General features: G+C 39.2%; 1 protein-coding gene across 2 annotated transcripts; it reads right to left on the reverse strand.

The window, feature by feature from the left end:
• Positions 1-254: 254 nt before the first annotated feature.
• NXPE3 (neurexophilin and PC-esterase domain family member 3) lies at positions 255-19,796 on the reverse strand. 2 transcript variants are annotated; one of them, XM_089512362.1, is made up of 5 exons: positions 19,694-19,796; positions 15,799-16,541; positions 9,295-9,368; positions 5,593-5,799; positions 255-3,023 (listed from the first exon to the last, which is right to left on the reverse strand). In XM_089512362.1, exons 1-5 carry the CDS (start codon positions 19,715-19,717, stop codon positions 2,422-2,424), a joined length of 1,650 nt encoding a protein of 549 aa, XP_089368488.1. In that variant the 5' UTR covers positions 19,718-19,796; the 3' UTR covers positions 255-2,421. The 2 variants fall into 2 exon arrangements, with proteins under 2 accessions (XP_089368488.1, XP_089368486.1); XM_089512360.1 differs by having other exon boundaries at positions 19,575-19,784.
• Positions 19,797-27,854: the final 8,058 nt, after the last annotated feature.

Consider the following 27,854-nt stretch of genomic DNA (forward strand, 5'->3'; position numbering starts at 1 on the left):
AAGTGCTGGTTTAGTACATCACTGCCTCTCGATCAGGAGTGTGAAAGATGCAACAGGGAGTCACTGCTGTTATTTCCAATAACTGATTCTTTACCTGGAAGTGTAGATGGGGCCAGACTAACCTCACAGGCCAGAAGATTGCCAACCCACCCTACACTGCCCAGCTATAAATTCACATCCCTCTAAAGAAAGAGGAAATAATATATTTATGATTTTAAAAAGTTTGCTTACAAAAATGCCAGAAAACGTACACATTGTAGATAGAGAAGTACTTTAATCACCAATGTCACTGCAAATATCCTTAAATAAATGGAAATATCAAGGTCAGGAGGAAACAAAATCCAAAATTTGGTTTACATATGCATCAACAGTAAGATGTTCTGAGCCTAACTGTATACACAATAAACTTCTAAAACAAATAAATAATAAACAGTTCAGTGGATTGGAATCCCTTCTGTGTTCTCAGTGGATTTGTCCTTAGACTATTACATGTTCCTGAAAGTTTATAGTAGATTGTTGCTTTGGCATGTTCCTCTTTTAATCTGTTATGCCTGAAATTGTCCCATCTCTCAGACGAACCATCTTAAAAAAATACACTTCTTAGTAGATTCCCAGGAACCAAATTCCTACTTTTGTCTATTTCATATATGTAAAAAGTAATACAAACTGATCACAACCAGCTATTGAATGCTCTCTGTTTTCTTCCTATTGGCCAGAAACACCTTGCAGAAATATCCACTGCCACTTCCTTTGACCTTTCCATATTTTTAATGCTACAACCTGGAATTGAAATATATTTGTTAATCCCTTAATGTACACAAGAGATAGAAGACTGGAAAAGTACAAATATTTTTATTTGGCACAAAAGTTAAGTAAACAAGATCAAACTGATGCTTGCTGGTTGCCTAGATATTCATCTTTTTCAGATAGCATACCCCCCTGATTCTCTTTAGAGATAGAATACCCTAATTAAGATCCGGATATCCAACCACAACCGATTGTTTTTAAATTGATTTGTATTTGCTATGAGACTTTTATTGAACTGTGTAATATTGCTGATCTAACTGTTGATATATTGTATTGCTTGATTATTGTACTGTTTTGTATTGTACTGTATGGTACTGTGAACCGCTTTGATCAGACGGAAAAGCGGTTTACAAATAAAAATTATTATTATTATTATTATTATCATCATCATCATCATCATCATCATCATCATCTCTTCTGACACACTTGAATAAGCTCTGGCACAACTGACTGCTTCCAGAAGTCAAATAAATAGTTGAATAAAATCCATTCGCATGTAATTTCAGTCCTACAAGATTTGATATGAGAAATACCTGTTTCTGGAAGGTCTGACTCTAGACTATATTGGAAAACATATCTAGAGAAATGTTCTCTAGCACTGTGAAGAGCAAAAAGCTATCAAAAACAAGTCCAGAAGAAAAGTGTGGAATTTCCAGCCAGGCCTGGGGTATAAAAATATGTTCCTATGAACATGCCCTAGAGCTCTGTTAAATCCATTTCTACAAAATCAAAAGACTACAGATCAATTATAATTCTGCCTAGGGAATACCATCCATGAAAACTCAATTACTGGAAAAGCAGAGTATTTAGTCAGAGAAGCACCAAAAAGGTCCAATGAGAACTCAGAAAAAGCGGGAGAGACCCACATCTGAGACTGGAAAAAAGAAAAAACCATCACTTGGACACTCCACAAAGCTCAGCTTTATAGAAACATGGATAATTAAATCCAGGTTGTAATACAATGTGGAAAAGTAAAAGGAGGGTGAATATTTGCACAAGGCACCGTAAGCCTCTGGCCATCTGAAAATACTCCATTGGAAGATCTTCTGCATGCAGAATAGTGGCAAAGTTTTTCCTTTCTTTTTGTTTTCTAGTACCACTCCCCTGGAGTAGAACTTCAAATGGTTGCTGCAAGGAAAATCCAGTGGGTGAAGCTGTGAGAATTTAACACACACAAACTAGTTTTATCTAACCAGGCCTCCATAGGACCAAACAAGTTGGCATGTTTATTTAGGATTAAATACATAATAGCTTCTGTTTTCAGTCAGTCGTAGTACTGTAAGCCAAGGTGCCCTGACAGCAAGACTACTCAGGCCCTGTGATCTGAGAAACAACCCTCAAGAACAATCAGAACTCCCCTTTTCTCTGATGACAGCTACTTCCCTCATGATGACTGTGGCAAGTGGAACCATGTCTACCTACACACTGAACTGTGCTGCAAAGTGGTATCTGTCTGTGCACATGGTAATTTTAAAATCTGATCCCCAAACACTGGAAATATGAACACATATGTTGTGCTACAAATTGTGCAGATTAGATGCAGGTTGTGGGCATCAAAAATCAGTAGTAACTCATGATAAAACAGCAACTCCAGAAGATGTATTTGACACTGAACTACAGAAAAAGACTTGACATTTGATTATGTATTCCTCTTAAAAAGCTATAGGATGTTTCGGGTGGGCATATAAAAGACAAGAAAGCATCTACTTGATTTTTGACAATGACATCATCTGGATGTAGTTTGTGTGGCAAATAATGTGCTAGTGACATCTCCCAAGCATCCACAAAATTCACTCCAATTCCTGAGAACATTTTTCTCATGATTGTGTCAAGCTGAGCAGAATACCAGTCACTGTTGAAAAGGCTCACCTCTGGCCCAAGTTCCTGAACATTGGCTGTTTTGATAACTATCTGAGTTTTGGGACTCCGGTCCAACAGTCGGATAACTGATCTGCGAATATTTCTCAGTCTCCTGATATACACTTCTACAGGAAAAGTGCTAAAGTGAGACCAGATAGTTATGGCTATCACAGTATTCTTCCCTCCAACAATACGATTGAGTTCATTGGCAATGTAGTGCAGCTCACTGCTAAAAACTGTGAAAAAACGTATAGGAGGGCCATGGCAACGGAATTTTAGCAGGATGTTGTGCTTTGGGTCAACAGCCATGAAAGGACCAATCTTCCTAGCGCTGCCGAGATTTAATTCCATGAGATCTGAAAAATAAAAAGAATTACTATGTCACTGAAGGCAACTTGTCACCACTTGTAACTGTTAGAAATCTGTATACCAGCATGTTGTTGTTGTTGTTGTGTGCCTTCAAGTCATTTATGTCTGATGGCAACCCTAAGGCAAATATATTGCAGGGTTTTCTTGGCAAAATTTGTTCAAAGGAGGTTTGCCTTGCGTTCCTGAGAGTATGTGACTTGCCCAAGGTGGATTTCCATGGCTGAGTTGGTCTCCAGATTCAAAGTCCAACGCTCAAACTACTATTCCACACTGCATATCTTTTACCAAAGTTTCTGACAAAGAAGATCCTTTCTAAGAAGTCTTTTTTACTCCTATCCAAGCTCCTCTTATTTTTCCTTATCCTCTGTCAAACTGTACTTTTTTAGCATCATTGAAAGTAGGAGAATGGCACAGGAGAGCTGGAGAAACATACAGTCTCATTATCAAGTTGCAGCAGTGTGTCTGCAGCAAACAATGCAATAAAAGTTGTGCTGGGAAAGAATAAGATTCACTTCCAGCCAATCCTACAGCACATATGTGTTCTACACTATAAAAGGCAAGGTAAACAGCAGCTGCATCCAGAATCCTTTATTGCACATGTGGCAACAGTGAAACAGAGATTAAAAGGGGAAATAAGACAACCTGCTACACAAGTTCCCTTCCTCCAGCATGTTTTAAAAAGCATAGAAGTGGTTCCCCAAATGGAAATCATAAGAAAAGTGGAGGACGGTGAAAGAAGAAATCATCCCTGAACTGATTTTGGAAGAAGCACTCTAGTGGTTTCTAGAAGGTTCAAAATGTGTGCTGTTTGTTTTATTTGATCTGGCTGTTTCATTTACTGCAAACAATAATATTTATTTCTTCGCCTTGTGGATCAAGGCAAGGAACAACAGATTAAAAATACACAACATCAGTTAAATACAAATTGCTAGTTTTGAAGAATTGTGTTGAACTATTATTATTATATTTTAAAGTCTAGGAACCTATCCTTATTTCTTCCATGTTACTTCTGCCTGTGGTACCAAATTGTATGTTAAAAAAATAACATTCAAGAGCATATCTACTTTGTTAACTGAGATATACCTCTGTGTGTGTGTGTGTGTGTGTGTGTGCGCGCGTGTGTGTGTGTGCGTGCCTTCAAGTTGCCCGTCAAGTTATGGTGACCTCATGAACTTTATAGAGTGTTCTTAGCCTACAGGACCTGGTATTCATTTGTGTTCTCCCGTATAAATACTAATCAGGGCTGACCCTGCTTAGGTTCCAAGATCAGACCTGATGCCTTTAAGCCCCACCTGCATATATATTCATATTAACCCTCTGACAAGTCCCCTGTAAGACACAAGTAAAAGTAGCAGCTTTAACACTTCTAAGTACTGAAACACTATCTCAAAATGATATTTGAGGCATGCAGTCCTACAAATAAGGGAAGCCTCCTTTGCTGTAGGACAGATATTTTCTTTCAACTGAACCATATGAACAGGTTATCCAATTTGGTGATCCTCAATTAGGTTTTCTTTGCTCCCCATATTTAATCTACTACCAAAATCATGACTTTAAAAAAAAACCTATAGAGTTTCAGAACTCCATCCCATACTATTATTTCCCTTGAATCAGACTAAAATTCTCATTAATTATATCAGTCGTGAGGTTGCACCTTATACTGTAGCACTCTTTCCTCTGCTGCACCAACTGACTGTCTGCAGTTAAGAAAATTAATTCATCTTGTTGCTCAATGCCTCCACCTTTTCTTCCTTAAAAGCTAACATGGGCTTCCAATACCTGCCCATAAATTCTTTGTTGTTGCACTGGGATTATCCTCACATTCTCTTTGTCTTTCTTGTTGTTGCTGATGTATGCCTTCAAGTCGCTTCTGACTTATGGCAAGCCTATCATAGAGTTTGCCTGGCAAGATTTGTTAAGAGGGGATTCTGCCTTTGTCTACCTCCAAGACAGAGTGTGTGACTTGTCCCAGTGGGTTTCCATGGCTGAGTAGGAATTGAAACCCTAGTCTCCAAAGTTGCAGTACAGTGCTCAAACTAGTACATCACACTGGCTCTCTTCACTCCTACCTCAATATGTGTGTGGGGGGTGGGTTTGGAATGTCTATCTAGAAAGCCAAGAGTAGGAGTGAGATCCCTAATCTTTCAATATGTTGTTTTTTTTAAAAAGAACATCTGCACCAGAAACCATTAGAAAACCATTAAGCCCCACCAGCTTGATATAAATGTGCATGTTTACACATATAATATTAACTGTACATTTGCTCCTTCTTCAGTTCCTTCCTTTCTTTTGTAGTATCTACCCGCACTAATGTATGTACCAGGAACCACTATTGTTTGGGGGCAAAAGCTTGAAAAAAATGACGAAGCAATTCTCAGGGAGCCCATAGAGTGAAATATTACTGGGAGATTAGAGGAACTGATTTGGCATTTGAGAAATAGAGATGTCAGCCAAACAAACATCAGTCAGAAAGTGATGAATAAAGTCCCACAAGTGCTACATTTAAAAAATATGTACTAATGGTTTTACAAGCAAAAGTGAGACAAAAGTAATAACCTGGAACAAATGCTGTCAGATATTCAAACCACTGCCTGATTGTAGAATCTCCGAACAGGTGGATGAGTTTATCCTGTAAACATTCAGTAACATCTGATGATTTGTTAAAATGGTGAATCCACTGGGTTCTTGGTTGCCATTCATCCTGATAATAATGTCCAGAAGGGAATACATCAGGGCTTTGAGATTTTTTTAGATTGTCCGTCTCTGAAAGAAACAACTCTGAATTATCCATTACAAATACAAAGGAACGTATTGCAAATTAGAGTATATGACTTAACTCAGCCTCAGATATTGTTGTATAACTCCTGAAAACCAAATTAGATGTATGCCACTGAATTCCTGTTTTGGGGGAAAGGGGGTATTAATGAAGTTAACAACAACAACTATATAAAGGTAGCAGTGTGGGAGATGGTGTTGTGTTTTTTTTAGAAAAGAATGGTTTCCCCTCAGCTATCGTCCCATTTGTTCAATCTTTTCCTGGTTAGTCATGAACACTCATATAGTGCCGCAAGCATGAGCCCCATTACTTGTAATAGGGCTCGAGCATACACACTTTTTGTTTTACGTGGGGGGGGGGGGTGTCTGGCACACTCAATTAGCCAAGTCAAGATGAACCTGCAGATCCTTAGATGTTACTTTGGGGCTCTTGGTAATTTCCTAGATAGTTTGGTTCTTGGAGATTTCAGTAGAATTACCATTACTGGCTAGAGTGTCTGTAGTTTTGAACCGTCAGTTTTTTTACACACTCTGACAGTTGATTTATTGAGCCCCAAATTCTCAGAAATTGATTTGAAACCATTTTTAGACTGATGAGCAGAAAGAACTGCTTCTCTGAGATTCTCAGAAACATCTTTTAATTATGATGTGACATATTTATACACAACCATACAGTGAAGACCAAACTCACAAAGTTTTTGAAACTTTTATAGGCTAGATCCTTCCAAACACATCCCAAACAACTTGAGTGTAATTGTTTTATTATCTGAGCACAAGCAAAAAAGAGTTCACTTACCTTCTATGTCATTTTGTTTCACAAAACACAGAACCTATTGGACATTTTTGAGACAATTGCTTTGAATTAATGAAGGCTATATACTTTTTCACAAACTTTTTCTCAGAATCTTAAGTATATTTAACTCTCTGCTACATTGTGTCCAATATTTGGTCAGCAAGGTAAGTGATCTCCCTCTTCCCTGGATGCATCCTGCAACCAATATTCTAGGGTTATCAACTATTGGCAACTATTGGCTATGCTGATCACTGCTGACAAGCAACGTACGTTTCCTCTGTCCAACGACAGCAGTATCTTCTGACCTTTACAAAATCCTGAAGTAGCAGGGAAATTCAATAGTCCTTTTCAACCAAACAAAAGTGCTAAATTCTAGTCAGTTTGTTCCTTAAATAAGGCTGAATATAATCTCAGAATTTATTAAATAACAAAGCCCTGTGGTGGCACAGTGATAGGAGCCTTGGTGGCACAGGGGTTAATTGCGTATAACAAGGGGCCACTGTACTGCAGCCGCTCACTCAAAACCATAAGGCTGCGAGTGCAATACCAGCAAAAGGACTCAAGCTTGACTCAGGCTTGCATCTTTCCGAGGTCGCTAAAATGAGTACCTAGAGATTGTTGGGGGCAATTTGTAAACCGCTTAGGGAGTGCTTAAATGCACTGATAAGCAGTATTTAAAGCCCTAAATGGCTTGGGTCCAAGCTACCTTAGAGACTGCCTCCTCCCATACAATCCTCCCCGCGCACTCCGCTCCTCTGGGAGGAATTTGCTCCAGCCTTCAAAATCTAGACTTGCGGCTACCTCTCAGAGGGCATTCTCTGTTGTCGCCCCTAAGCTCTGGAATGACCTGCCGGTTGAGATCCGTCAGTTAACATCTTTAGACAGCTTTTAAAAAGCGGTCAAGACGGATCTCTTCCGGCAGGCCTTTCCAGATTAATTTTTTTCCCGGCCCAGGCTCCCGGGCTCCCCGATTTCCCTTATTCCTCTCGTGGCCCCATCCCCCGATGGTGAGGATTACTGAGGGTTTTGGGGTTTAGTTTTGGATAGTATAATTATACATTGTTATAGTCCCATTTTAATAATTTAAGTGTTTAATATTTTTTTAAGGGGGGGAAGGGAGTATAAATATTTATGTATATTTTATTCTGTAAATTTTTATGTTGTTCACCGCCCAGATTGGCTTTGCCACCGGGCGGTATAGAAATAAATATTATTATTATTATTATTATTATTATTATTATTATTATTATAGAAATGTACTTGCTACTGTTACCTATTTGCTAATGAATGTGTTGAATTGCAACACAGAAGCCATGGAACAACAGATTTGACATAAAATTTGTGCCAGTTCATATGATCAGCCAAGTTATTACTTATTTGTGTTAATTATCAGGTTCTGATTATTGTGATTTTTGTCCCCCCCCCCCCGCCTCCCCCCTGGTGCTAGTTTAACACAGGGTGCTGCCACACTGCCGGATTAGTGCAATCTGACACTGCTTTAACTAGGATCTATAGGTTATTGTGGCACCAGTGCTCTCTGACAGAGAATATTAAATATCTCACAAAACTGCAAATCCCAGAATTCTATAGCACTCAGCCATGGCAGTTAAAGTGGTGTCAAACTACATTAATTCTGCAGTGCAGGAGCAGCCAGTTGTTGCAAATGTGGTCTAGGAAACTACTGTTATTTCAAGCTCCTCAACCCCCATTTGCAATGTGTGTAGTATAATACAGACTTAGAATACTGAACTGTTGAAAGGATTACAAAAACAGAATGTACAGTATTATGCTCTTTTTGTCGGTAAGGTTTACAGTTGCCAAGTTATGCTTTACATAAGTTTTGTATTATTATTATTATGCAGTGATAACACTACCCATGTCAGCTGATTATTAATATCTCAGTACACTAATGAAGCTGTGTCTTGACAGTTGCACTTATTGTATTCATTTGGTATTCTGAGCTATTAAATGAGCAATGTGAACCTGGCCTTAGTACAGGTGTGAGTAAAGAGCAGCTGTGGGCTTCATAGGACTGCATTTCCCCACCACTGCCACCAATTTAATTTTTGAAAATACTGGCATCATAGTTTCCTACCAAAATTCTGAAGCAAATCTTTAAATCTGCTATAAGTAAATGGGGAAAATATCTAAATGTAGTCAGTTCATAGTTAAGACAACTGTCAACGTTGTAATTTTGAACCCAATATAATTTACGAATATCATAGTAGGCATCATATACAGATAATTATTATCATTAACTTTATTTGTATCTCCAAATTTTCCCCCAAAATTGCAAGACAGTTTTCAAATTAAAATGAGTACACTATAGTTAAGCTTCATACATACATACATGCATGCATGCATGCATGCATTTCATTTGTACATATATATAAATTTAGCAATCATTAAGCAAGTATGAGTGGGGGAAATTTTTAAATGGTATGTATGTATGTCAAAGTTGACTTAATGGTCAACTTTGGTCAACTTTAATAATACATACTTAAATTTTCAACTAACTGTAAATCTGTTTCACATAAAGGTAGCTCATTTTTGTGTTTTTTTTTAAACCCACACCAGAAAACAAAAACAAAAGGTGTGAGCCACAAACTTCTCACAAACCTGAAAAGTGGCTCCCAGCCCTAAGGCAATTGCTTACCCCTGCCTAAGTGATTTGAAACAAATTCCTTTACCTGTATACCCCGAGGGCCTTACGATCACAGTATCAGGGCCACTAGAGGATATTGGCACTTTGATATTCACACCACTAAAGAAAAAAAAAGAAACACACAACCAAATGTAAAAACATTCAATTTGCGATTCCTATCTTTTGTATCATATATAATTTTGTATCACATATGCAGAGCCAAACAATATATGGACACATCTAGTTTTGTTAACATTATTAAACCCTCTTTTGATTGTAGATATATATCAAAATACAAACCAAGTGGGTTATGGATTCCAAAGAAGTGACCAGACATCTTTTCCCTTTCTAGCTTCTCCTTCATAACCATCTCTACTCCCCATACCTCAGATTGAGGCTTGTGGAAATACAGAGACAGGCAATATGTTGAAATGCATTTAAAGGGGCTGGATTTTGTTTACAAGCCCTGCCTAGTTTGGAACTATGGCAAACAGAGAAGATAGGTTTAATTCTTCCCTCCAGCTGTAGTTCTGATTAATATATCTCTTAGAAGTTCCTATTTCTATTGTAAGATAAGTTCCAATAGACTCCAGTAAGAAGCTCCTTTTAGATGATGGGTAGGTGACAATAGTCAGGACTTGGTGTTGTTAATTACCATTAAGTCAACTTTAACTTATGGTGACCCTATGAATGAGAGACCTCCAAGTCACCCTATTACCAGGTCTTGCAGACACAGGGCCATGGCTTCCTTGATAGAGTCTATCCATTGGGAATGTGGTCTTCCTAATGCCTTCTACCTTGCCAAACACAATTGTCTTTTCTAGTGACACATGTCTTCACATAATATGGCCGAAGTATGATAGTCTCAGTTTAGTTATCTTGGCTTCGAGGGAGAGTCTGGGATTGATTTACTCTAGGACCATTTATTTGTCTTGTTAGTAATCCAAAATATCTGTAGAACTCTTCTCCAGCACCACATTTTCTTCCTATCAGATTTCTTCACTGTCCAGTTTTCACAATAATAGATAGAAATGGAAAATATGATGGCATGGACAATCCTAACTTTAGCATTTGTTGACATTTCAGGATCTTGGCCAGTTCCTTCAGGTTGTTGTTGTTATGTCCCTTCAATTCATTTCTGACTTATGGCGACCCTAAGGTGAACCTATCATGAGGTTTTCTTGGCAGGTTTCTTCTGTGGGGGTTGCCTTTGACACTGCCATTCTCTGAGGATGAGAGTTGCCCAAGGTCACCCACCCAGTGGGTTTCCAAGGCTGAGCAGAAATCACTACCCCACACTGCCTCTTGGTCCTAGGATGTATCTACACTGCAAAATTAAAGCAGTTTGACACTACTTTAATGACCATGTCTGCATCCTACAGAATCCTGTGATTTGTAGTTTGGTCAGGTGTTCAGCCTGCTCTGTCACAGTATTGGTGCCTCACCAAACTACAAATCTCACAGTTCTGTAAGACAGAGTCATGGTAGTTGTGATATCAAACTGTTTTAATTCTGTAATGTGGACACACCCCTAGCCTTCCTTTGATTTCTTGACTGAAGTCTCCATTCTGCTTATTGACTGAGCTAAGGTATGGAAAATCTTTAACTATTTCAATGTGTTCATCATATACTTTAAGGTTATACAAATCATATTTTTGTTTTCTTAATGTTCAACTGTAAATCTGCCCTTGCACTTTCTTCCTTAATCATTCAATCTTTGCTATTTTCTGCTAGTAATAGGATGTCATCTACATATCTTAAATTGTTGATGTTCCTTCCTCAGATATTCTGGACTTCTTCCTCCAAATCTACATATGATATGTTCAGCCTGGCTTTTTTGCCAATTGGAAACTGTTCTGTTTCTCCGTATACTGTCTGTCTCTCCGTATACTGTCTTTTGTCCTGAATACAAGAATGCATTAGGACAACCAAATGTTGTGGCACACTCATTTATTTAAGAGTGATCTACAGTTTTTCATGATCTATATAATCAAAGACTTTGCTTTAATCCACAAAGCACAGGCTGGTTTTCTTATCAAATTCTTTGGTCTGCTCCATTAGCTAACATATGTTTGCAATATGATCCCAGTGCCTCTTCCTTTCCTGAACCCAGCTTGGACATCTGGCATTTCTCTTTCAATATATGCTAAAAGTCTTAACTGTAATATCATGACCATCACTTTGCTTGCATGGGAAATTAATGCAATGGTCCCGTGGTTACTGCAATTCCTCATGTCCCCTTTCTTGAGGATTGAAATGTATATTGAGAATTTCAAGCCTGTGGGTTGTTCTTTTTTTTCCATATTTGTTGACAGATTATAATTAGAACTACAGTAGATTCTGTTTCCATAGCTTGAAGCAGCTCTATTGGTATGTTATCTGTTCCTGGTGATTTATTTCTCTTGAGTGCCCTGAATGCAGCTTTCATTTCACTTTTCTTCTTCAAAGGAATTTGTCATCCTTTTCATCTCTTTTATGCAGTTCTTCAGTGTATTGTTTCCACCATCTTTTTTATTTCTACTTGGTGATGTAATGTGTTTCCCTGGGGAACATAGAGTCCCCCAGTCTTGGTTTAATTTTCCCTTTGATTTCTCTGATCTTGTGGAAGAGATCTCTTGTTCTTCCTTTTTTGTTATCACCTTCTATTTCTCTGCATTGATTATTACAGTAGTTCTTGTCCATGCACACAAGTTGTTGAACAGATGCATTCATGGGTCATTGTCCAGACTGTAGCAGGTTAAATTCTGCCTTCCTGTCAGCCATTTTCCAGTCCTAAATGGATTTGTAAAAAATAACAAACTGTCTTGTAAATGCTTGAACTAATCAAAACAAGGAAATAGCTATACTCAACAGGATGCTGAGGAACGTTTATAATCAAAAAGAAAAATTAATTACAGTAGTGTAGTGGTTTGAGTCTTGGAATGCGACCCTGGAGACCAGGGTTTGATTTCCCACTTAGACATGAAAAGCCACTGGGTGACCTTGGGTGAGTCACATACTCTCAACTCCAGAAAACCCTGTGATAGTTCACCTTAGGGTCTTTATAAGTCACAAACATCTTGAAAGTACACAACAACAACAACAACAACAGCATTTCAGTAAAACTCCAGTAGTCCTTGAGAAATGGGAGCTAGACGTTAGCATTGAAGTGCCCTCTCTTAGACTTTTCAGTTAAATTAGAAACATCATGATTAAATTGCACAGATTAATACATTCACTTTTGATATCCTGGTACTAGGATTGTCAGATTATCCAGTTGTCTGGATTTTAACTGGAATCTAAGCCTTTCCCCACTGCCCATCTCTACTACTAGCTGGCACTGATTCCAACTTCTTGTGTGTTTTTTAAAAAAGGGGAAAGCAAGTCTCTAAGTCTTATAGGAGCTGAGCTATGGAGTAAAATGTATAGCCACTATTCCAATCAATGGCCTGTTACAGACTGCCAAAATAAAGCTGCTTCGGGTCTCTTTGGAGGTATGCTATTTAAATGATGCATGGGTCCTAAGAGTCCGGAGGTCGCGCCAAAGCCACACTCCATTCCTAAGCACTGGAGTGCAGCTTTGGTGCAGCTTCCAGATTCTTCGGATGCATGCATCATTTAAATAGCATACCTCCAAAGAGACCCGAAGCAGCTTTATTTTGGCAGTCTGTAATAGGCCAATGATTCAGTGACTTATTGGAAGTTCCAGTCCTGTACCTCCTCCCAACTAGTTCCAGAAGAAAATAGTGTATTGCACAAGCAGCAAAGCTAGGTGGACCAAAGTGGGACAGATGGAGACAGAACAGTTGGAGGAGGCGTATAAGATCTGTGTGTATGAACTAGTAAAGTGATGATACCAAAGGCAAGAATAACCAGTAGGCAGCAGAAGTAATGGGAGCAGACCAGCAGCACAGGATTTTGACAGTTCCCCTGTTATGGAAGTAGGTGTCTGTGAGTGTTTGAGGGAGAGAGAGAAAGAGATGAGGGGGGAGAGAAGATAAACAAGGAGGTGCCACTTTTTTGTTCTGTTTGTTTTAAGTCAAAGTACCAGAGCATAGCATGCATGCTCTGGCTTTGGGAGGCTAGAAGTCTGAGAGGACTTTATATCAGAAAAGTCTGGAAGCAGAGCAAACCAACAGCTTGATGGTAACAGCTGTACTTACAGCTAGACTGAAGCATGGTTTAGTTTCTTCAGCCCCAGCATGCCCAGTCACTTGCTGAAAACTGATGTGGGTGTAAGTGAATGGTTATGTTTGAGCTTCTTATGTTTATTTTTTAAAAACTTTTTTTAACTGCTCTGGCTCTGTGCTAGGGAATCCTGGGAATTGTAGTTTACTGTGACACCACGCCTCTCTGACAAAGTAGGCTAAATGTCTCACAAAACTACACTTCCCAGATTCCCTAGAATTGAACTAGGGCAGTTAAAGCAGTCTCAAACTGAATTATTTCTGTAGTGTGTTTTGGACCATGCTTTATTAAAACATTTTTAAGGGTTACAAACATTAACACATTTGCCAGAGATTAAGATCAAATGATTTACCCATGACAAAGGTCCCCAATGCAAAAAGATGGTAACAATAAGAATAAAAATATCATAAATTAATTATAAATCAAAAAGTAACAGAAATGATCAAAACTTGGAAGAGAAGCATGCAAAAAATGTCTATGTCAGAAATAAAATGCTGTTATGCTGTCAATTTGCCAGTCTAAAGTGTTCAATATTAGCCAAAAGGCTTATGTGCATATTTAAGTGAGATTCAGAAGATCATTTGACAGGATCTTTGTTTATACAAGAACATAATAAAATTGAACCTAATTGACTGGAACTGTCTATTTCTGTTTTGAATAATCTCTTAATCATTTTGTCAGTTTCTCTACCAAAGCTAATGACCAAACTCTCACTTGTCAAGTATGAACATATATTGAATTGGTTGGCATCCTTCCATCATTTGGTACTTCCGTTCCGCTGCAATTGGAAGAAAGGGAATTAGTCCTTAATGCAGCGCTGTTGTATTCATTCTACAGAAGATATTTAGGGGAACCAATTCTATCTTAAGATGAAGTTTCCCATTCAAAATAAGACCAATCATGTAATTGCCAGCAATGTGCATGCTGCTTTATATGGTTTTCCTCTCTCCAATTATCCCCACAATAACAATAGGTAGGTTCTGCTTGGAAGCAAAGATTGGCCAAAGGTCCCAAGCAAGCTTCACAATCAGAGCATCTGAATTCATATCTTCCTATTCCATGTTCAGCTCTATTCATTATATTACACCAGCTTTTTCAGACCTGGGTTTACTACATTAATAATTCAAAGATCAAAGCATTGTAATAGAATCTACTAGACAGATAAGTAATGCAACAATTTGCTTTATACAAATAGGCTGCTCTGATTTATAGAACTAGACTATGGCAACTCTATTTGGTAGCCATTTCCATGAAGAATTTCAACCTTTAATAAAAGCTTCAATGCAGGAACTTTCACCAGCAATACAAACAATTTTAATGGAATTGTTGTTGTTGTGTGTTTTCAAGATGTTTCTGACTTACACTAACTTTAAGGTGTACCTATCATAGTGTTTTCTTTGCAGAATTTGTTCAGAAGGAGTTTTCCTTTGCCCTCCTCTGAGGCTGAGAGTATGTCTTGCCAAAGGTCACTCAATGGGTTTCAATGGCTGAGGAGGGATTGGAATCCTGGTCTCCCAGAGTCTAGTCCAACACTGAAACCACTACACTATGCTAGTTCTCTACTTATTCCCTCCTCTCATATACTCCAAACACAACTTCCCCAAACATCTGCAACAAACTGCAACAAACAACTGTCAGTTTATAGTTTTTTGTGGGTTTTTCGAGCTATGTAACCTGTTCTGGAAGAGTTTATTCCTGATGTTTTGCCAGCATTTGTAGCAGGCATCTTCAGAGAATGCTCGCATAGAAGTAAATGGAGAATATACAGTTGCCCCTCCATTTTTGCGGACTTAGAATCTGCATCCCTCGCACGTTCACGGATGGCAAAATAGGACGTGCCACCATTCAAGCCAATAGGGCTTGAATATCGGCGATTTCCCATTTTCGTGGGGAGGGGGTCCAGAACGGATCCTCATGAAAACAGAGGGACAACTGTATACCATGTGACCTTTGGTTGAGAGGCAGTGACTAACATGTAAATCCGTGTGTTGCTCTGTAGTTGAATGGCAAGGCCTCAGGGTGGGAGGATATGAAAGGAGGATTTGTATCTATTTAATTAGTGATCCATTGCCTTCTGGGAAAACCCCTGACCCTGGGTGGTTTTCATTTGCATTTGCTGGGTCTTGATTTGCTGTCAGTTTAATTTGGTTGACTTAATTTCTGCACCACAACAAAAATATAAAATATATAAAAACAAGGTCACCCAGTGGGCTTCCATGGCTGAGAGGGAATTCAAACCCTGGTCAAATCCTCTGTGTCCTGATCCAACACACAAACCACTAAACAATGCTGGCTCCCTTAAATGGAATAGGGTATCTCATTTAAAATTACACAAGCCAGAAGACAATAGAGAGCAAACATGTGGGTCTAAGAGAATACTCACCTTTGGAAAAGCCGACTCTCTTCAGAAGTCAAAAGGCCCTTTTGATATCCCCCTTTGTAATGGTTGATTCTGGTGGCACAGGAAAGTTTTCTTGGCTTGTAGCAAAACCATGGCTCACCAGTGTAGGGATCTGTAAAGTTGCAGACTGGCATGTCTCCAGGTAAACATACATTGCACTCAGTAGCTTCTGAAATCCTCCCTGATTTGAACAGGCTTTTAAAGTAGGTCCTGTCTGGTTTTTCCTCTCGCAAACGTTGCAGGACTTGGATCCCTTCACTGGGGTGGACCAAAGACACTGACACCGTGACCTCTCCTGGCCAAAGTAAAGTGAAAAAAAGTCTGTATGTTCCATTCCGGTAATCTAAAACTCTTCCAATAGCTCCAGCTTTCAGATGAGCAGAATGGATTCTTGTTTGAAGAAAGTCTCCACCATACTGCTTTGACTCCCCTTCATAATCCCGCATGTGAACCAGTACCTCTAACTTATCCCCAACCTTGAAGTGCTTATGAGTGTTCAGTATTACAAAGTAGCTATGGGAAGGGTCTGTACTCTTCACAAAAGGGATTTTGTCATTTGGTCCAGGCCACTGTATAGCAGCAAATAAGGCCTCTTCTTCCTCTCGTTCTCTTCTGGACAAAACTTGCTGTTCATAGCCACAATACAACTTTCTGGGTATTTTAATCAGCTGTGATAAAGGTTGCTGGTAGTCATCTTCCACCAACCACTTTAAACCTGTGGTATTCTATAAAAGAAGAATATTCCTTGAAATAAGCTTATTAAACGTAGCTTCATTTTTAACCACACTGACAAACCACAACTATGGCTTGGGTCCAAGGTATTTGAAGGACCATGTCTCCCTGTACAAGCCCACCAAAGTACTGAGACCATCTGGAGAGGTTCTTCTCTCTGTCCCACTACCCTCTCAGGGTATTTGATGGGAAGAAGAGAGAGGTCCTGGATTTTGAGGGTTTATGGATTTTGGAATATTAGCATATACATAATGAGATATCCTGGAGAAAGGACCCAAGTCTAAATGTGAAATTCATTTATGTTTTGTACGTTCCTTATACACATAGCCTGAAGGTAATTTTGTACATATTATTTTTAATAATTTGATGAATGAAACAAATATTGTGTACATTGAACCATCAGAAAGCAAAGGTGTCACTCTCTCAGTCACCCATGAAAAAAGTTTTGGATTTTGTAGCGTTTTGTATTTTGGAATTCTGGATAAGAGAGATTCAATCTATATACTGAGAAGCAAAGTCTTGTTGTGTCTTAAAAACTAAAATGTTTTATTTGGTATAAGCTTTCATGGACTCCAACAAATTTTGTCTGATGAAGTGGGACAGAACGCATGAGGCTTATGCCAAATTAGAACTGTTAGTCTTTAAGGTACTACAAGATTATTTTATTTTTTTCTGTAGCAAACATAACAGAGCTGCTCCCCTGTGCATTTACAGACACACACATCTACTAGCTATTAAATAATTTCCTCCCTTTTATTAATATACATGTTTATCACAATTAGATAAATCAGTAAAACTACTGAACAAAGTTATATGCATATTAATGAAGGAGAAATATTAAAGATTACTACCAAAGATTTTATATGAAATTGGTAAGAACACATGAACTGTGCATGTAAAAGCAGAACTAATAAATGCAAGTCCAAAAATGTAAATAATGTTTCCATGTAATGAGGACATAGGAAAGTACCTTCTTGGTGGCTGCTCCTAGGCTGTGGAATTCCTTCCCAAGAAAGGTTCATCTGGAAAGTGGCCTATTTAAACAGACTTTTGACTATTAACTGGTAGCTGCAGAAGGGTTTGTGTGTATGTGTGTGTAAATGGGGGGAGTGCTGTATAGTATTTACATGGTTTAAAACTGTTTTTAATTTAGAACTGTTTTAATCTGATAGTTTACTTAATTGTTTTACAATGGATTTTTGATGTTTTAAAATATTGTAATTGGTTCTAACTGTAGTCTGGGTAGGGTACATATGTGAGCAGAACTGAGCAGAACACTGGAGATCTATCATCTTTCTTTTTATCAAGAGACTATCACTACACCAGAGAGAGCTCAAAACATTTTCTTGCCGAAAATCTGTTGACTAGAACAGCAAAAACATTCATTTAGAACTGACAAAGAATTTGACAACCTCTCAAGCATTTTGATGCCAACAGAGGGGCTGGAAGTCTGGAAAAGGTTTCCACCTTTTTTACTTCCTGGGATAATTATTGAGGGCTAATGACACTAAGGGCAGAATTTACAAGTTTATCTTGCCAGCTATGTAAAAAGTAGCTATCTTTTTACCTTGCTTTGTATTGGTACTCTGTACATTAATGGAAAGCATCTATCAAATTGGTAGTTTTCAACAGAAACCATACATTTTCCGGTCTAATAAGATTTTCATCCTATCTAGATACCATTATAAGCCAAAAAACTGTGGTAACTCTAGCTTGCTGAGGATTCAGCATCCTGGTGCACACCACCCAAATGATCTCACGTGCAGCAGGAGCTCACATAGTCCTTCAGCAACAGCCTGCACTCTAAAAATGGGGGGGAGGTAAACATGTGGTAATATTAATATATGGTTATGGTAATATTTTGCATACCTTTAATGCATTTTAAAAAACCCCAAAATCATTTGTTTTCTGTCTATAAAGCACTATAGTAATCATTTGCATTTGCACTTCACATTTCTTGCACTGGTAGCCCTTTGAGGTGTCCACCTAGTACTTCCCTATTACCTCCTCCAAAAATATGGATGAAGGAGAAGGAAATATCCAGAGGAGGTAATAAGGAAGTTCTGGGTCGGCATTCTGAAAGGCTACTAATGCAAGAAATGTGAACTTCAAATAATAGCTATAATCACTAGAGCAAAACTGTAGTGTAAAAAGGTAACACTAATCCTCATAGCATAATGGTGGCATATTTCTATGGTGGGACAAGAAGCAAGTGTGAAAATGCCCACCGACATTTTAAAGAGACATTCCCTTTGCAAAAGAAAAGGTATTGGAATAAAAATGATGACAAGGAAAAATAGGTGAAGATTCAGTTTAGAGTTTAGTAGAGTTTTTCAAGGCACAATAAGATACAGTCAGCCCTTCTTATGCACAGATTTTTTATACACGGATTCAAGCATCCACGGTTTGAAAATATTTTTTAAAAAGTATAAATTTCAAATATCAAACCTTGATTTTCCATTTATTATAAGGGACACCATTTGGCTATGTCATTGTACTTAATGGGACTTGAGCATCCACGGATTTTGTTATTCACCGGGGATCTTGGAGCCAAACCCCAGCGTATAACTAGGGTTCACTGTATATGTATGTATGTATGTGTATGTAACTTTATTAGTATGCTTTTTTTAAGTTCATACATTCTATTTTGCCATTTAAATGGAGCACGGAAGTGGCACTACTTTCTGGCAGATTTTACCTAGCCAGCAAGGCTTTAAGCATAGTCCCAGAAGCAGCAGTATGTCAGTCACATAAGAAACAGCCAAAATAGCAAGAGCTTAGTCAGTTTGGCCACTCGCAAGTATGAACACAAAGTGTGAAATAACTGTGATCTGAGTTGGTGGAAGGATAACCCACACAAGTGAAATCACAGACTTTCATAGCATTAAAGGTACAGAAGAGGAAGAAAAGAACCATGTATATACAGTTATTAGACTACAAACTACTTATATAACATAACAGTAGAAAAATAGGGGAAATAAAAAGTTCACTCCCACTGCCCAGTCTTTGAGAGTTGAATAACTCACCTCTATCTGATAAAAGTTATGAACAAAACCCAGAATCGCCAGCACTGTGAGAACCAAGCACAAAACCTGTATTCTGGAGTAAGTGGGCCACATGTTCCTTTTATCTCTCTTTCACTCACGTAAGATGCTGCCACATTGTCCATGCTCTGCAGGCACCAATGTCATTGTTACTCAGTCTCACACAGGAAATGTCCTCAGGAGTTTTCTGCTGCATTGCATCTCTCTAAATATATATATTCTGTTAGAAAAACAGAGTTGAAACAAAAACAGATCATGAAACGACAAACATTTTTCTTAGTTGTGACAGATCTGCTTTTAAATATGTATCATGTTACAGTCATCTTTGCAACTTAAATTTTGAACTGGCTTAGCTAAAAATAAAGATAATAAACCTCAAACAGAAGACTGTTTTCTGGATTCCTTTTCAAGGGATGCATATGCCTTCTGACCTAAACAGAATTTGTGAAGAGTATATTGAAAACACGCATACACTGAGGCCTTATTCATTCCATCCTATAGTGCCTTGGTACATATCATACAGGATTGTTTCTTCCGTTGGAAGCAGGTCTTTCTGACACAAATACAAGAAAACTCATTTTATTTCTTCTACACAGCTTCTACCTGAACATAGCTAGATATGAAATACTTATTCCACAAAAAAGCAAACTGCTGAGGCTAAAAGACAAGTAATGTGCCCAATAACCTGAATACAAAACAGAAGTTGGGGTCTGATCATCAATATGCAAACCTATCAGAGCAAACCACAGCCACTAGCCATGCTGACTGTGGGATTCTATGGTCTCTGTCTCAATATCAGTATCACACCACCACTACCTCAAGCATGGAAACATATACATTCCACACAAGCACCATACCTCACAATCATACATCCCATTCATCCACCTCACAAGCACACATAAACCTCTGTCACACTTTTGTCTCGCTGATTATATTGATTCTCCATGTAGCTACTGCTTTTAAATCTTGTAAATATCCTGCAGTGCAAAAAGACTCCATGTGAGCTATTACATGGATTATATAAAGGGATTACAGAGATTATCAGACATACTGAAAAATGATTCCCCATTATAAAGAGAAGACAGATGTGAAAATAAATTTTAAAATGGAGGAAAAGACTTGCCATATAAAATTGGACCATTTCCCTTGGATAATTAAACAAAAAGCAAGCACTCAGGGTATCCCAGAATAACATGCTTTCTGCTGTAGGGATGAATAGTGCCTACTCTGGAAGGGAAAAAAGACAGTGGCCAAAAATACCTGCTCTGTTGGTTTCTGTTGTTTGAAATGAGGCTGGCCTTTCTCTTCTTCATCAAAACAAACAGCACCTACTCTATGTTGAGACTCAAATGATAGAAGGCCTGATATATATTTAAGACCAAACATTGGAACATCTCCCTACTGGCTCTCTGAGCTCTAACATCATGACCTACTTTCTGAGTATGCCATCATAAGGCTGAGTGAATAGCTAAAGCAAACCCCTCAGGCTGCAGCAAGCTTTCTCCAGTTTCTCTATGTTCACTGTGGTATAGCTACTGGGGGCAGGGCAAAATGAGGGCAATTATCCCACAAATAAGAATTCCCCCCCCCCCCGGAAATTTTCCTTTACTCTCAAAATTTCTATCACTGCAGAAAGTGAGACACTGAAAATCATTTACACCTAGAACTCATGTTTGCTGTGTTCGTATTCCTTTGGGAAATTTGCTTGTTCCTTTTCTCTGGCTCCCTAAACTATATTTCTAAATGATCAGCTGAGGTTTTAAGTTACTGTAATGCCAGAAATTTGACATTTGTTGTGATCAGCCACCCTTGAGTCAACCTCAACCCATGGTATCCCTGTGGATGAGACATCTCCAAGCCTTCTTATCTTTCACTGTTCTGATTCAGGCCCATGGCCTCCCTTATTGAGTGTAACCATCTGCCATGCAGTCCTCCTCTCTTTCTACTGCCTTTTACCTTTCCTAGCATTATTGTCTTCTGATGATGTGCCGAAGTACAACAGCCTCAATTTAATCATCTTGGCTTCCAGGGAGAGTTCAAGCTTCATCTGTAATGCAGTTTGGCATTACATGAAGGAAAATTTCATTGTTGTATGCCTTCAAGTAGTTTCTGATTTATGACAGCCCTAAAGCAAACCTACCATGGAGTTTTACTGGTAAGAGATGTTCAGAGTTTGCCCTTCCTCTGAGGCTGTGAGAATGTGGTTTGTCCAAGGCCACGCAGTGGGTTTCCATAGCCCAGTGGGGATTTAAACCCTGGTCCCCAGAGTCATAATCCAATGCTCAGACCACTACACTGTGCTGGCTTTAAATGCTCAACTGAAGTCTGTAGTGTCCTGACTCATATTGCCCACCTCTGGATCATAGTCGGAATGTAAATAATTTATTTTAGAACAATGATGGGCAATCTTCAATGCTAACATCCCTGTTGGCCAGTCCCAAATTGATACTAAACACCAGTCTCAAGTTTTCAAATACTAAAAGAAAAGTTCTCAGTGTGCGCCATTTGAAAGGATATGGTTCTCTGATCCCAAAAGGGAAAATGTCATCTCAGAGCCATAGACTCTTTATAAAAAACAAAAACAAAACAAAACTCTGCTCACCCATCTAGTGAGTAGGTTTCTAAAAGCAAGCAGAAATGAAGATCCAACTCTACAGGCGAGATCAGATTGCATTCATACTGTATGTACAGTCACTGAGATGGTTTTGAGAATCTGACTGCATCAATTCATACCAAATTTGTACCCATGGAAATCCTATTTGATCTATTGTACAAATCACACATACAAAACTGCCTGGGTTGATTCATTGGATACATCTATGCCACAAAAAATACTAGCAGACCAGGGGTAGGCAATCTTTTTGAACCGGGGGCCGGGTTGCTGTCCCTCAGACAACTGGGGGGCCGAAGCCGAAAAACAAATAATTAAATATTTTTTTAAAAAAATTAATATATAAATAAACCAGGACAAATGTAGGACAAAATTTTCAAATGGAAGACACTTTTTTTAAAAAAAATTGAGGACACGCGAAAAAATTTGCTTATTTTTTAAAAAAATGTTAATATAAATGCATGTTTCTGAGGCTTCTATAGACAATTGCTCCCCAAAGGCCCCGGTGGCAATCGGCGGCAGGACCGGGTTGGGGCCGGTCCCAAGGCCTCGCCGGGCCGCATCCGGCCCGCGGGCCGCAGGTTGCCTACCCCTGCTAGTAGACAATATGATATCTCTACTCAAGGAAGACACATCTAGTGGGATTGGATAGTGCAATAAGCCAAGGAACTGTGTAAACCCAGTTACAAGCAGTCCACTGCTTCATGCTGCCCAGTTTGCTCCTGCTTGTAACTGAAGTAGCTCAAGAAAGAATGGAGCTTTATTTATTGTCTCATGCAAATATGGACCCAAGCTTTTGACTTTTGTGGGTTTGCTTCTCTCCCAACAAACAGGAAAAAATTTCATGGTGTGTTTCTTTGGTTTGTTGTGAGACAAAATAAACAAAAGAAGATAAAGTGCTCACATTCAGATAACATAATAAACAAAACCAAAGTTTGGTTGTAGTGAGAGTGATTGTAACTAAAACCACATGCCACTCATAATTGATAAGCCAGAGCTCAAAGGAAGAAGAGCTCTAATTGAGCCTGAAGAAAGCATAACATTTTATGAGACTAACCAAAGAACAAGAAAAGAGTGCACTGACGGATGGTTTGTAGAAATGGGTTGTAAAATACCTCTTGTGAGAGAGGAGTATATGCTGGATATTATGCAATCATTATGTACAAAATATATTTTCTCCATTTAAAGCAGTGATTCTCAATCTTTGTTCCTCAAGATGTTTTACAAGCATTCTTCCCATTTCTTATGCAAGTTAAGTGAATTTTTCCATTATAAGGATGTAACTTGACTCAGCAGTCTTGCAAACAACAAGCGCTTTCAAGTGGAACTTAGCATGGTGTTTTCAGAGAGGATTTGCCTTTGCCTTCCTCTGAGGCTGAGAGTGTGTGACTTGCTCAAGGTCACTCAGTGGATTTCCATGGTTCAGCAAGGATTTGAACCCTGGTCTCCAGAGTTGTAGTCCAGCGTGCAAGCCACTACACCACATTGGCTTTCAACCACTTTAGTACTATCTACATATTGGTAGGTGTTAACCAAAAAATATTGTGAACACAAAAGACACTGCAGGCTATTCACTACTATGTGCCTAGAAATACAAAGCAGCACAGCAATGCTTCCACTGCGCTGATACAAAAAATGCATGCTTAGAACAACAGAATTTTGCCCCTAGGGGAATTTGTTCTGAAAGCCATTCACAGTTTTTCCATACAAAAATAACATTCTTTATTGTCTTATGCATTTTTCATGTCAGCAACCTAATTTAGAGCAAAGAGGAAGAGTGGGGGGGGGGGGGGTCATTTTGTTGCCACTACTATTAAGCAAACCAGCATGGTGCAGCGATCTGAGCACTGCTCTATGATTCTGCAGACCAGGTTCAAAGCTTATCAGCCATGTAAACCCAATGGCTGACCCAATTGTGCAAGCCCTGACATGGCAAACATCCTCTGAACAAATCTTGGCAAGAAAACCAACCCCATGATAGGTTTGCTTTAGAGTGCGCATAAGTCAGAAACAACTTGAAGGCACACAACAAAAAGCAATAAGGACACTATTAAACAGAATCCCATAAAACATTGTTGAACTATTTCAGGCACCCAAAGATCTTCAAATAGATCCAGATTGATTTTAAATTTAATTTTTGCAATAACGGAACGCTCACAGAAGCTCATAAAAGCTATCAAGCCATTTGGAAATTTCAGCAACTGTACCAAAATGATTTGCATGTCAGGAAGCCAGCCAAGAAAAGGGTAAACTCAAGGAAAAGAGAGTCTCTATAGAACCTTAGGTCTGTGTATTGTGTTCAACTTTTCAACTTCGAACAGCCCTTAGGTGACCCTATCACTGGGTCTTCTTAGTACAATTTGTTTAGAGGGGGCTTGCCTGCCTATCTCTAAGGCTGAGAGAGTGTAACTTGCCCAGGTTTACTAAATAGGGATTCAAACCCTAGTCTACAGAGTCACAGTCCAACACTCAAACCATTACACCATGCTGTTCTATGCTTTCAGGATTGGGTTCAAAGTCCTGGTTCAGCTATCAGGCTCGCAAGGTTGCTAAGTCACTGCATCACTTTATCCCTTCATTTTTGTTCCCTGTGGGTGACCCTGGCGGCAATACACAGAAGAGTTATACAAAAGAGATGAGGGAATGAATGATATTTGGAATGAGGAGTCATATGAAGACGAACCCCACATCTAAGAAGTGAAGTGGAATCTGCAATAAAGGAAATGAGAAAAAATAAAGCACCGGGAAAAGATGATATCCCAATTGAACCTGCTACAGTGCCTACACACAGATGCAACTTTAGTGCTAATTGAAATATGCCAACAAATATGGAAAACAAAGTGGTGGCCAACAGACTGGAAACGCTTGATATACATACCAATCCACAAGAAAGGAGATACAAAAGACTGCTGCAACTATAGGATAATAGCACTAATTATTATTATTATTATTATTATTATTATTATTATTAAGCTTTATAATGCTCAAATTTCTGCAGCATAAACTCCAACCATACATGGAGAGAGAAATTCCAGAAGTGCAAACAGGATTCAGAAAAGGAAGGGGGACCACATTGCAAACATGCAATGACTAATGGAGCACACCAAAGAATTCCCAAAAAGAATCGGCATGTGTTTTATAGACTACAGCTAAGCATTTGATTGTATAGATCACGAAAAGCTATGGAATGCACTCAAAGACATGGGCGTGCCACTACATCTGATATTCCTGATGAGGAAACTGTGCCAAGGACAAGAGGCCACCGTCAGAACAGAATTTGGGGAAACAGAATGGTTCCCAATAGACAAAGGGGTCAGGCAAGGCTGCATCCTATCACCTTACTTGTTTAACTTATATGCTGAAAATATCATAAGAAAAGCATAATTAGAATCAGAAAAAGGAGGAGTGAAGACAGGAGGAAGCAACATTAATAACCTAAGATATGTAGACAACAGCATACTTTTAGCAGAAGACATTCAGGAATTGTAACAGTTAATAAGGAAGGTCAAAGATGAAAGTGCAACCTACTCTGAACCAAACTTGCCACAAAAAAAAAACACAACTCGTGATAGGTTTGCCTTAGGGTCGCCAAAAGTCGGAAATGACTTGAAGGCACACTACAACAACCAAATAGCTATGCTACATTAATGAAATATAGCAGGGGTAGGCAACCTCCGGCCCGCGGGCTGGATGCGGCCCGGCAAGGCCTTGGGACCGGCCCCAGCCCGGTCCTGCCGCCGATTGCCGCTGGGGCCTTTGGGGGGCAATTGTCCATAGAAGCCTCAGAAACATGCATTTATATTAACATTTTTTAAAAAATCAGCAAATTTTTTCGTGTGTCCTCCATTTTTTTTTTTAAAAATGTCTTCCATTTGAAAATTTTGTCCTACATTTGTCCTGGTTTATTTATATATTTAAATTTTTAAATTTTTTTTAATTATTTATTTTTTGGCTTCGGCCCCCCAGTTGTCTGAGGAACAGCAACCCGGCCCCCGGCTCAAAAAGGTTGCCTACCCCTGAAATATAGAGATCTCAGAGAACAGTATGTTCACAGGTATATAAATTCCTCTAGAGCTGTCATGTGAGATATATTATGCTTAGCAGTTACGACACTGACTCTGACGATCACACACTCAGGGGGTTAGTAACAGCGTTCTGTGCAATCATGCTGGCTACATGACCCACAGAATCCGACAATGCCGGCTTTTTGACATAGTAATGGACATCAGCACTGCTTCCTACAGTCATACATGACTAGACAATCATGTCTAAGGAGTAACTTTAACCTTTATAAGTATAAACTTTATAACCTTTAAAATTTATAACTAGGTAAGATGTTGCTTCTTTATCAATGCAACGTCCTATGAGTACCAAGGGCCTTATAAGTCTGAGAGACGTTCCTTATAAGAGACAGAATGTATACTTTGCCTACGATCATGTAATGCCTAAGCAAGATGCCTATACTATATTATGTCTATGATAAGAGCTATGGGATTAGACAGGGCACAATGCCACAGCGCCGCAGCTTTAGACGATGGTCTAGCTATTTTATTGTACTAATGTTAGCATTTTATTGACTATATTTTTATACAGTATTGTGTAGTTTTATTGATGTAATCCCATCTCGATCGGCAGGGAGAGGCGGGAAATATAAATAAAAAATATTATTATTATTATTATTACTACTAAGGCACTCCTTTGACGGATGGAGCTGGGTGCGGTGTCACGCCACCCTGGGTACGGAGTCGGGGCATGTGTCATGTGGATGCCATACCCCAAGTCTGTCCACGGGCCGGCCTTTATGGCTAATGTGCACAGCCCCTAAGAGTACACGGAATCAATGTACAGTGCACCCTTGGCTTACATGGGGGTTCTGTTCCGGATCTCCCCCCCCCCCCCGCGTAAGCCCAAAAACGCATATGCTCAAGCCCCATTCAACTGAATGGGGCTCGTGCATGTGGCAGCAGCACGGCGGCGCAGGCGCGCCATGGGCACACACACCATGAGACATGCCATCCCTTGAGCCCCACACAGCTCTCCACAGGTTTGAGCGTATCCTCAAACCTGCGTATAGCACACCCGCATATGACGCGGGCGCACTTGTACATGGAATAAGTAATGTCTAATTCAATGGCAAACTCCCTCTGAAGAAATCTTGCAAAGAAAGCCCCACGATAGGTTCGCTTTATGGTCACCTGAAGGCACAGAACAACAACAACATTAAAACAAACAGTATCTGGAAATGTAAAATGAACAACACAGAGAGGACCTTCCCTGTGGCTGCTCCCAAGGTGGCTGCTCCATTCCAAATCCCAGGATTTGGAGAAAGAGAGTAAATAAATAACTCAACTAAAGAAGGCGAAAGAAAATTGACACACAATAAGCCAGCATCAGGAAAACCTCTGCAAAGTGAGATTTCTATAGGAGACTCCCTCTGACTGCCAAATGCCTCACCTCAAAAGGGTGGGAACACTTGGGGGAAGCTTGTCCAAAGCTTACCTCAGGATAACAAAGGGGTCCATGGCCTCACAAAGGATAGAGACAAAGTGGAATTCAAATGAAGCATCTCTTTGTGATGCAAATAGATGTTAAATTTCCATGGCTTTTGAGAATCTCCCAGTAGCCCACATAGCCAAGAAGAGGAGGTGTTG

Source organism: Sceloporus occidentalis, unplaced genomic scaffold (assembly GCF_023333645.1).
Source record: "Sceloporus occidentalis isolate IW3139 unplaced genomic scaffold, rSceOcc1.0.p SCAF_2, whole genome shotgun sequence".
NCBI lineage: Eukaryota > Metazoa > Chordata > Lepidosauria > Squamata > Phrynosomatidae > Sceloporus > Sceloporus occidentalis.